The 12,174-nt window shown below is 32.3% G+C and overlaps 2 protein-coding genes across 2 annotated transcripts; one reads left to right on the forward strand and one right to left on the reverse strand.

Annotated features, from left to right (window-relative positions):
• The first annotated feature begins 7,249 nt into the window (after nt 1–7,249).
• On the forward strand, nt 7,250–8,565 carry LOC125851770 (gluconokinase-like). The gene is made up of 4 exons (XM_049531518.1): nt 7,250–7,401; nt 7,503–7,545; nt 7,875–7,954; nt 8,056–8,565. The coding sequence occupies exons 1-4, from the start codon at nt 7,335–7,337 to the stop codon at nt 8,457–8,459; spliced, it is 594 nt and encodes a 197-aa protein (XP_049387475.1). The 5' UTR covers nt 7,250–7,334; the 3' UTR covers nt 8,460–8,565.
• A 183-nt stretch (nt 8,566–8,748) lies between these two features.
• Nucleotides 8,749–10,859, reverse strand: LOC125851771 (indole-3-acetic acid-amido synthetase GH3.6-like). The gene is made up of 3 exons (XM_049531519.1): nt 10,521–10,859; nt 9,441–10,369; nt 8,749–9,335 (listed from the first exon to the last, which is right to left on the reverse strand). Exons 1-3 carry the CDS (start codon nt 10,853–10,855, stop codon nt 8,749–8,751), a joined length of 1,851 nt encoding a protein of 616 aa, XP_049387476.1. The 5' UTR covers nt 10,856–10,859.
• Between the last annotated feature and the right edge of the window lie 1,315 nt (nt 10,860–12,174).

Here is a 12,174-nt window from a genome sequence, read left to right on the forward strand (position 1 = left end):
AACAACAATGAAGAAAGAAACAACACATTTGCAGTCTCGATTCATCTGCGTGGTTTTGGAGATGTTCAAAATTAATGTTTTGAGAGTTTTCTTTCATTTTTTTTTGTTAGTTATGAATCTTATTTCGTATCTAATCTCTGATATAAGATTCTAGTTTTTTGTTAACCTCAACGATTGTGACTTTTGTGAAGAGTTGTTATTTTTTATGAAAAATAAGGTTGTGATTTTTACGAAGAGTTATGACTTTTCACTTTTCTTAAAAGGGTTGTGACGTTCTGATAAGGCACTATAAACACATGTTCACACTATCATTTGTTATCTATAAATAGAGGGGTTTACTCTTATTGAGATAAAAGTGCAAATGACCCAATAGTACTTCTTGTAGAATATGTAGGGTTTGTTTGGAAAGTCACATGGTAATTGGAATTGGTGTAATTACTAGGGTAATAATTACCAACCTAGTAATTACACAGTCTATTAATTACACTGACCTATTTGGTTGACATAGTGTAATTATACTGTAATTACACATGTTCTGTTTGGATGCACAATAGCAATCATAATATTATATTAAATTTTAAAAATAAAAATCAATTATTTAAAATCAACTTCCTTAACTTATTTTTCAATTTTTTATACCAATTTAATGTCCTGGTATTCTACTTTAACATGCATTGAATCAAATCAAAATGACCCTTTGCAAGATCAGTTAGCAGTTATTTACCAATCAATCTCTTCCCCGTTCATAAAATTGATCTGTACATTTTGGGGAGACAATGAAACAAATTAAAGCTTGTTAAAACTAAAACACAATTTTTTCTTTGGAACTGTGCAAGACCAAAAATTAAAAGAAAAACAAAAGAATTGATCTCTCTTTAAACATGTATGCCTCATACCATTCATACACACACATTTTGCACATATAGCCAATTTTGTTTTGCTTATCCTTTTCTAGTTATTGCCCCATTCAATGTGTAGCTTAAAATTGAAAGTGAGAATGCAAAAGGTTGCATAATAAAGCGATAATTAAGTTCAATGAGTCAAGTTTTTAATACTCAGAAATTTAATGGATAAATAAATAAACAAAATGAAATAAAAATAACCAAAACAGAGATAAAACAGCATTACAAATTTGTCGGCTTTTGAAGCATACCACATCATGTCTTCTAAGTTTAGGTTTAGAATATATATAAATATAGATGATAATTATAGAGAGTGTATTTAAAAAATAAAAATGAACTTTTATGGGAAATGTATAACAATATACCCAATTATGTTCAAATTTATATGAAATATCAAAAGACATGAGAAGAAAAAGTAACATTAGAGATGGGAATAGGAATGGGCAATGCTAATAATTACTAACCGTGCTAGTTTTAATTCACTTAAAATGACAGTTTCATCTTTTTATTAATAAATGAGGTAACTTTTATTTTTTAAAACATACTACATAAAATAAAACTATGAAAAACTCAAAAAAAATAAGAGAAAAGATAAATAAGAATTCTAACTTTTGAGAGGCGCCACGTCAACAATCTTATATCCAGCTTTATATAGATATATAGATTATATGCACTTATCCCATTAATTTTAAATTTTTTAGTAATACTTTTAATTTTCATCCATTAGAAAACTTTTCATGTACTCTATTAAGTTTTATATAATACACATAACATTTTTGGAAAAAGTATAGGATGCAGTTCCAATTGATTTGCACATTAATTTAGGTAAGTGTATTATTATTCAAATTATATCATATAATTGAAAGCTAGAGATTCTTCTAGCCGATTGCAGATTTGAGCTAGCAATAAGTGAAGCAGTTCTTGTCAAAGAACCATTTCGTGGTAGTTTACCTCCCAGGTGATGTTGATTAATTAGTTAAAATTGTTGTGTCTTTATGTTGTTAATCTTTAATTTGTGTTACACTTTAATATGTAATTGCATGGATTACTATAGAGCAAAGGTGTTATATATGAGATTATATACTTTAGTGGTTTAATCCAAAATTTGAAGTTATTTGTCTAATGCGGTGTTGTAATGCATGAACCACATTGATTTTAATAGTTTGTCATGTTACATTTGATATTATATATATATATACACGGTTTTTGACACGTGCGTTGCACGTGATTACAAATTCAAAAAATATATGTTATAGTAAATAGTGTTGCTTATTTAAGTGAAGATTTGAATAATAAGTTTTGTACAAAATAATATTGCAGATTCTTTTGTGAATGTTCAATGCGGATAACCATATATATCTCTTATTCACGAGAACCCATGAAGATGGTCAATGAAATATTTTATTAGTTAAATGTAATAATGTATATATTTATTTGAAGTTGATGAGGTTCAATCATGTAATTAGTCATATCTTACTAATATTACCTTATAGACAATATTTGTTGTGCATTTTTCTTGTCAAAATATTTTTAGTTTAGCAAAGATTCTTATCAAATCACAACAACAATAATATTATACTCAATGTAATTCCCCAAGTGAAGTATGGTTCTTATCAAGTTGAATAATATAATATATAAACAAAGTTAATTCAGAAAGCGAGGTGAATTTTGAAGTTCTAATTTCGGTAGACAATTTCTTTATCTTCTTCATTTTAACCACTTCCCTTTTTCTGATTTGTAAGCTAACTTTTCACTGAAAGGAATTTTGTAAATCCAAATATATTTACGCTCCAGTTACCTCACTTTCCTCAAGTGCAACATCCGATATTGGCCTATCTCCTTCCAAATCAACATCTTTTGAGTAATCACGATGAATCTCTATCAAGAAACTCTCAGGAAAGGATCACAAATTCTTATTGTGCGATTCAATACGATAACGATATGAACAATCAAGCACATAGTGTTTCCACTATAATCAATCAACACCTATCATATATCTAATGTCATCCTAATAGCCACCCATTGTTATAAAATTTAATTAGCTGGAATTTGGGATTTGGCTAACCAATCTCTTGGTAAAAAGAGATTAGTCCTTGAGACCTTCTCTGTTCATCTTCGATATAATCTAGAATGATTTTTCTACTAATTATCTTGTGACTCCCTACTAATTGAAATAAAGGGCTACAGAAAAATAGAAATTAAGATACTCTGGTAAATTAAGAAAGGGACGAATATCAACAATTATGTTAAATTTTGGTAATGTTTATATATTTTTATCACAACCCATTCAAAATCATAACATAAAGATGTCATTAGAAAATGTTCATTTTATTTATTAATCAAAAAAGATAAGTTACTGTTTAGACTCAACCAATATCAGGAACATGCAGAAAGTAAGTTGGCTAGAACATCACGAAAAATTAGATAATTTGTGAGTTTTTTTTCAAGTTTTATTACTAAAAAAAACAAAAAAAAAAAAATAATTTGTTCATCAAATGTCCTAAACTTCACAAGCGGCATTCAACCTAACATGTATCTCTGCACATATAAAAAATTCGACAAGAAATGATTTTAAAGAATAAAAAATGATCACCTGTAAGTATTCAAAAGTATAAATTTTAATAGAATAAAGGAGCAAACCTGAAAAATTGAAGGAGAAAAAAGGGGCAATATAGTTTAGGAGAACAAATATGGACTAAGAAAGAAAAATTAAATTAAATCAAATTGGACTAAAGTAAGAAGTACCATAATCTTCACTTATATCAAACTGAAAATTATTTTCACACGTTGTTCTTCTAAAATCTTAATTAAATGCAAGATATCCCTGTAACAAAAATTTCTGAAAATGCAAATACATAAGGGAAAATACCAATTATCACTTATTTTGCGTGGGATCAGAGTGTTAGTTTCATGTCTATGATCATGTACAACGTTTGGGATGTCAAGCTTAAATTGTAATTTTTTGCACATCATGATTAATGAACTTTTAAATTTAAAAAAAAAAAAAGAAGAGAAATTGAAGAGAGAAACACAACTCTTTGGAAAAGTCACAACTCATCGAAAAATCACAACCCTTTGAAAAAAGTCACGACTTATTGGAAAAGTCACAACTCATCGAAAAAGGCACAACCTAAGTTAGGGATATTATAGTAATTTAACATTCAAGTTAGAAGTTCATACTTTTAAGGTAATATAGATAGATATATACAATTTTACTAATTATTTATGTTAAATTCAAAGATGAAATGACTCAGAAGTTTAAATCAGACAAAAGGTAATCTTCCCTTTCAAAATTGATATATAACTCATTGCACATTTAATCTAATATTATTTTTAAAAAAAATTACTTAGATTGAAATACACGTGCAACGCACGTGTTCGAGAACTAGTAGAATAAAAAATAACAGCATGGCCTGATCATCATACAATTCCCAACAGTTCCAATTATAATATTTCCCATCTTTTTAGTGTGGTTTCATTCTTTATACATATGTTACTGTCCTGACATCATCACCATGTGTTTCATATGTTTTTAAAATTTATAATGGAAAAAGTCATGTTCGTTGTACTAAAGAAAAGGTTGGTCGTAACTTTGGACTTTATTGTTTTCTTCAAAATTCTCTAATATTATTATTGTCAGTATTTTCGTTATTCAATGTTTTTCATCATAACTTTTTATTTTTGCATTTCTTTCAAACCATGTTCTGAAAAACCTAGGGTCTATCGGAAACATTCTCTTTATCTCACAACATTTCGGTTAAGGTATGAGTGCACCCTCCCCTCCCACAACCTAGCTATGATCCCTTGCCATGAATCTTTATTGCATTCAGCCTCGATGAAATCAGCTAACTCTGGGTCAGGTTTGAGGATTTTCATCACTGACTGATCTGGAATTTGAGTGTTAATGGTTCCCATATTACTAAAGACCTATCTGAGTCAATGATTTGTTACAAAAGGTGAACAAAATGTATATATAGGTTCAACTGAATCCAGTATTCACTCGTAAATATATCACGTCCGTCCTTTTTGAGCATTGTCTCTGATAGTACAAAATATGTTATAAATTTTCTTTTTGATAATTGTGATCTGGATCTGGATCAAAAGTAACCTAAATCTGTGCTCACAAGTCACAATTATCTTGTTTTCTTTTTGTTTATTCTCAGGTACAACTGGATTCTGAAATGTGAACTATTAGTTAATTAATATAACATTAATTTATTTAGCAGATTCGACTTCGTGATGCGATGTGCTCATACATCCACGTGTTGTGCTCTTACCAATAGACTAATGCCTTAGGCACTAGATGTATGTTACCAATTACAGAAAGTTTCTGTTTTTTTCTTCTTTCTGAAATGCTTTTTGAGCGGAGAAAGATAGAGGGATGAACCTATATTATCCACCAAGTTTCTAACCGTACGACATTGACCCTCGAAATTTTTTCGATCATCAAATAGAAAAGAAATGTACAAATCAACAAAGAATATAAAACAACATGGCCAGATCATTACTTAATTGCAGAAAGTTGCAATAATAATAATAATATTTCCCATCCGTCTGACATGTTTTTTTTTTTAAAAATATACATGTTAAGTTATGACAAAAGATATGGTCAGACAATCATTTACATGTGTTTCATGTCATCATGTGTTTAACTTTATTTTTTCACTTCAAATTTCATGTGGAACTTTTTTTTTTTTTTCTAACCTGGTGATCGGTACCAATATTGGGTACCTATATTGGAGCCTGATAAAACCAGATTTGCGATTTGCAGGCCCCATTTATCGGGGTGGCGCTCCCAGCAATTCCCTTCTAGGGCTCAAACCCGAGACTTATGATTTAACTTAAACTTCACATTTCACCTTAACGACAAGTTTTTATTAGACACACAAATTTTATCGCATGTTTCAGATAAAATATTATTTTGTTATTGGTAGCTAGTGTGGTGTATTAGTTGAGTGGGTTAACTGCTCTACAAGTTGTTAGTATTAGATTAGTGATGATTAGTACAATGGTTAGTACAGCTATTGACATCTCAGCTGTTGAGTTTTCTTCCTTGTATGTACCATTGCAAAGTCTGTTCAATTCAAAGAGAAAAAAAGGTTGGTAAATCTCTATACTTATTTCTTGGTTACAGAACATATTTATATACTATGCTTTTCTTAAACTTTGTGTTCAATCAAATTAAGACACTTGCCTTAATTATAACAACAAAAATATTAAGCCTTTTGTGAAACTTGACAAAAGAGATTGCTCGAATTGTAAGCACCGTCTTAAAATTGGTGGACTCCAATTGGATTTAAGTAGTAGGCCCAAGTTAGATTGAAATGGGACTCATAATTGTTCTGTATTCGCCGGCGAAATACGTGATCTTGCTTTTCTCCTTTTCTGGCGAACTAATCTCTGTTCATTTTTCCGGCGAAATAAAGTTTGTAATTTCCTTTACACGAGTTATGGATTTTGTTTCAGCTCTTTTTGCTAACTTTTCTGCATAAAGAAACCATTAAATTCAATTTTTATGATTAATTTAATGATTTTATCAAGTTAAAATGCATCATTATCTGTTTATCATGTTAACAAATTTTCTGACAATTTTTTTATCGGAACAATTAAGACCATAAAAGATGGAACTTTCATGATTTCATTGATCATTGAAGTTGAAACAGTTGAAAGTTTGGCAAAGCTAGAATCTTTGAACCGTAGTTTCTTGTCCTTAGATTTCTTTTACTATATGTTGATTCCTTGTAGCTCGATAATCGTATTATTTATTACTATGTGCTGTTTTTGTTATTATGTGTTGCCTCTTAGGTAGGGTAAGGTCTGCGTACACTCTACAGTCTCTAGCCCCACTTTGTGGAATTACACTAGGTATGTTGTTGTTGCTAGTAGCTTTTAACTGCACCAAGTAGAAAATTAACGTTTGGGTACTGAAAATCGATCGGTTTTGGTGATCAATAAAGTGAGTTTAGAACTATGAGGTCTCAGGATTCATAGAGTTATTCGATATGTCTGAGGTGCGGACAAGCTGGTCAGGACTCCACGGTTATTAATAAAAAAGCATTTATTGCATATATTTTCTTGTTTCAACCTCCATCAAGAAGGTGTCTGTGACATTGTTGCATATATTAGTGGGAGTGCAATGCATGAAATCCTTAGTGTGGAGAAGGATTTTTGTCTTTTTCCGAGTTTGTTTCTACAATCTAAACTTGGTGGCTTGAAAGAATGCTACTTTTATTTCCTAGAAATATCAGATTCAAAACATTCTTGACAATTGTGATTTTGACTTGCTGATATTAGTACATCATTTTCGTGGCAATTTTGAGAAGGCTAGAGCTTAACTGAATCTTAATTCTTGATGTACTGCTGATATTTCCTGTGTTTTAGGATCAGAGAGATGCACAAAACCTTGTAATATCTGAAGGGGTTAATCATCTAATGCTTTCAACATCAAGCACTTGCAATTGTGTCATAAGTTTTCCGAAAATGGCATCTGACTACAAAGGTTTGTATTCACCTTCCATCTTGTTCTTCTTTCTTTTTTTCATTTGTTATGAATGATATGATGAAACTTTTTCCTCTTGCATGTAATGTCTTTCCTCACAGGAAAAGCTATTGTACTTATGGGTGTCAGCGGAGCTGGAAAATCGTAAGGTTTCAAGTTACTTACTAATTTGGTTTAACCAAAAAAATTGTATAGGTCATTGATCAGTTTCTAACTGCTTGTATAGTCAAACTAGATCTTAACAAAGAACTTAAGATTATAGAAGCAAAAATATCTTGTTACTTGGCAAGTAAAAATGACTTGAATCACTGTAATGCAATACATGATAGTCAATGGTTTACTCTTCCTAGGAGACCTTTTCTAAAAAAAAAAACTTGAAGCTTATATGAACATGCTATTCCTATTTGATACGTCTCTGTGGTTCAATTTTCAAGTTCCAAACTTTTAAGTAATTCTTATGCATACTGGCTCAGAACAATTGGTGAGATGCTTGGAAGAGCTGTTCATGGCCGCTTTCTTGATGCGGATGATTATCACTCAGAGTCTAACAAAGGTAAGGACTATGATCATGACTTTTTAATTAAAATCATGGCTGATCAATGAGAGCATATTCCCAAGGGGTGCATTTATTGACGATTTGTTTGATCAAAACAGAGAAGATGAAGAATGGGATACCTCTTTCCGAGGAAGATCGTGTTCCATGGCTTGAAGCATTGCGGAATACACTGAGAAGAGGATTAGGTGACAAAGAAACACTGGTTCTTGCATGCTCAGCTCTGAAAAAGCGGTACAGGGAAATCCTTAGATCTGCAGACCCAAATTATGAACCAGGTTCTTATGCAAGTATTGTTAAATTCGTGTTGTTGGATGTTGGGGCTGAAATGCTTGCCGCTCGGCTGGTCAAGAGAGCAGCTGAGGGAAAGCATTTCATGCCTGCAAAGCTCTTGCAGACCCAACTGGATTTGCTTCAGATTGATGAAGCAGAAGGGATACTTAAGGTTGATGCTACTATGGATCCTGACACCATATTGAAAACCATACAAACTTATGTCATCTGATCACAAGTCCACAAGAGATGGATTAAATTGATGATGAATTATTTTAAAGAAAACTTTGTGATAAACAGAATTTTTATTGTAATATATAATTTTCATTGCATTTTTGATAGCAAGACATACATCTGAACAACAACGCTAAGAAAAATTAGATGAAACAAAGTAACAATGTTTCTCATTCTAGAGTGTTGTGACTAGCAAAAGCAAAGAGACGATGACACAAAATAAGGTCAATAAAGAGAAGCTAAGTCTTTATTATAATTCTTGTGGTCTGAAACACCAAACTAGCCATTCAATTCATGTTGTTCCATTGCTTGTTACCAGGAACCCAGTTTGGACACGTGGGACTGAAGTGTCTGGACATGACTCTCGAATTCAATAGCTCAACAAGGGGTTCAAATTTCACACATCGGGGTGTCTTATATTGGTCAAGGGAAGCACCTAAGCTAACACAGTAATCCATGAGCTTGTCAAAAGTCCCAATTTCCACTATCCTGATTTCCAGAGGCCCAATGGATTTGTCAGAGGCACGCCCCTGGCGGTAGACGCTATTTAGAGATTCTTCAATGGTGAGGCAACAATCTTCAAAGACTGAAGGAGGAATTTGGGTAGAGCCATTCACACTGAGCTCCCAGAATAGGACATAGTGGCCTGGAATGGTGGCGGTATCGGCATAGCTGGTGTACTCGGCTACATTTGTATCAAATGGTATCAGATTGTGCACTGCATTTTTCACAGCATTTTGTAGCTCAGCTTCATCAGTCTTGTCCGAATCAATGCTCAAGATTACATTTTCCCGACATACGAAGTAGAATTGAGGTGCATTGTTCTTGTATCCAGCAACTCGAAGCACATCACCCACTCTGTATCTATAGAGTCCTGAAATGGCACAAGTCCAAGCAAAATAATCATTAGCAGACATGTTGGACCGACAGATTATAAAAAAGAAACGAGTCGAGCATTTTGTTTTGCATTTGGAAGTACCTGAATATGTGGTTACAACAAGCTCGTACTCCTGGCCAATCTGGACATCAACCAAATCAACTAATTGATTTTGTTCTTTCTCATTAAGCGGGTTGGACTGGGAGATTGATTTGATGACTCCATTGTCTCGGTTAATTGGTGCGAACTCAAAATAGCACATGGTGGGAATAAGGGTGTAAGAGACTTCGCTGGGATTACAAAAGGGGTTCAGGTTGATTCCAAAGAAGCATTCCGAGGAACCATACGTGGTAGAGACAAGAGGGAGGCCGTTGCTGTAATAATCAAGGGTCGGTATATACTGTGACATGCTTCCGGTTACAATAACATCCACATACTTGGTGTTAGGCCACAACCTAGCGATGATCCCTTGCCATGAATCTCTACTGCATTCAGCCTCGATGGAGTCAGCTAACTCTGGGTCAGGTTTGAGGATTTTCATCACTGACTCTCTCACTGACTGATCTGTAATTTGGGTGTTAAGGGTTCCCATTCGAATATCGTTACAAAGTAGAGACCAGTGCTTTTCTAGGAACCGGATGGAACGGATGAAGCCAGATGCAAAGTGCGAGCCAATCCTGAGGACTTCTTTGCATTGGTAGAGACCACAAAGCATTTGGGAGTACATGTTTTGGTAAGAGTCTGGGCAGAGAGTGGTTTCAGCTGGACTAGTGTAGTTTGCATAGGGGCTAAAGCGGTGATTCTTGAAATAAGGACTCTTGGCCATACTTGTTAAAACAGGGCTAGCTGGTAATCCTCCTGGGGTCTTGGCTTCGGATTTTATGGACCAGAAATACATTCCCTTGCCCTTCTCCAAATCTGGAACAAATTGGCTTATCACAGGCATCACAAGGCTGCTAAGCTGAAATCTCTTCCCAATCTCTTCTGGAATTGTTGGCATCAATTTTCTCTCCCCTCCAGACGTCCCAGAACTGCACATAAAGAATGCACTTCAGCTTAAATTAAAGACAAAGAATACACACGCCAGAACGAGATCATCTTAATGAGATACAGAGAATATGAATTGTGTACTTTATAATAGGACACTATTGAGATGGAGATGCACATTTCGTAAAGACAAACCTTGTCAAGAATTCAGAGATGGGTTGGGAGCAGAAGATTGGAGATTTATCACCATTGGCTATACGGTTAATATCAGGCTGAATATCTTCGTAGGTGATGACAGGCATGACTTTCTTGAATGTCTCTCTATCAGTGTGACCATTGAGATCATGGCGCTGCAAGTACTCAACATTGGCATTTCGAGAGAGGATTTCAGCAAGAACTCTCTTTTGGACCTCATCAACGTTGATCGTTACCTCTTCAATGAACTGAAGAGCCTTCTTGTTTTCCTCCACTGTACTTCCCTCAGTGGCCTTCATCGGGTGCTTTGATGCCTCAGGTATGGTACTTTCCATATTAATAAAGACCTGGCTGAGTTCACAAATGGAGTATGTTTCAGTGACCTTCAAAGACATACAACTTTAAGGCCACACATAAATTTTCTTTTTGATAATTGTGGACCTATGAGCACAGAGGAGCTCATACATCCACGAGTTGTGCTCTTATCACTAGACTAAAGCCATACAACATTGACCTTTGAAAAGAAATATACAAATCAACATCATATATATATATATATATATATATATATACTATATATAGGACCCCGTGCCAGCACGAGGCCCAATATATATTATTTTTTAATTTTAATTTATATCATATTATGAGATTTTTATATGATTTTAAAAATATTTTAAATTTTTAGCTATTGTGATTTGTAGTACTTTTTTTTAACATAATTTTGAAAATAATATTTATTATTGTGTTTGTTCTAATGTATGTGGCAGATGCAGAATTTCAAATATTAACCCTTTTTTATATGTCTCTTTAATATATTAAGTTGTTAATTATTGTATTTTGTAGTACATTTTGAACCTAATTTTTTAATAATATATGTTATTTGCCATGTCCCAATTTATGTGGCATTAATTGATAGATTTGTTGGAGTCGAGAGATTTATTTTGTTAATTATTGTAATTTATAATTTGTTTTTCGTCAATTTCGTGGACTATTTTTTTTATTAATTATTGTAATTTATTGTTTCTTTTTCGTCAATTTCAAACAATATATGTTTATCATATAATCCATTTTATGTGGTACCAATAGAATTTAGAGAGTCAATTAAATTTTTTATATAAGTTTTAAATAATTAAGCTGTTAATTATTGTAATGTATAGTATTACTTATATTATTTTTAAACATATTTAAATATTATATGTTAGGATTTTTATCCTAATTTATATGGCATTGATAGAATTTAAAGTGTCAAATAATTGTTAATTATTGTAATAGATAATATGGAGTATTTAAGTCATTTATAGTATAGTAATTAATATATAATATGTAGTATTTAAGTGGAAGGTGATGGGGTCCATTTATATAATTTGATAAATATATTGGATATTAGTAGTGATTTATAGTATAGTAATTAATAATATATAATATGTAGTATTTAAGTGGAAGGTGGTGGGGCCCACTTATATATTTTATATAGTAAATATTGGATATTTGTAGTGATTTTATTGGAACAATGGTAGTAAATCCTAGACTCTTCTAATATATAGTAATATATATAAATTATTATTATTATTATTAAATAAAAGTGTAAGGCTCAATTTTCAAAATTGAATTACTCTTTTACCCTTATACTAAATAAAAATATCTAATCTAATTA

Source organism: Solanum stenotomum, unplaced genomic scaffold (assembly GCF_019186545.1).
Source record: "Solanum stenotomum isolate F172 unplaced genomic scaffold, ASM1918654v1 scaffold29912, whole genome shotgun sequence".
NCBI lineage: Eukaryota > Viridiplantae > Streptophyta > Magnoliopsida > Solanales > Solanaceae > Solanum > Solanum stenotomum.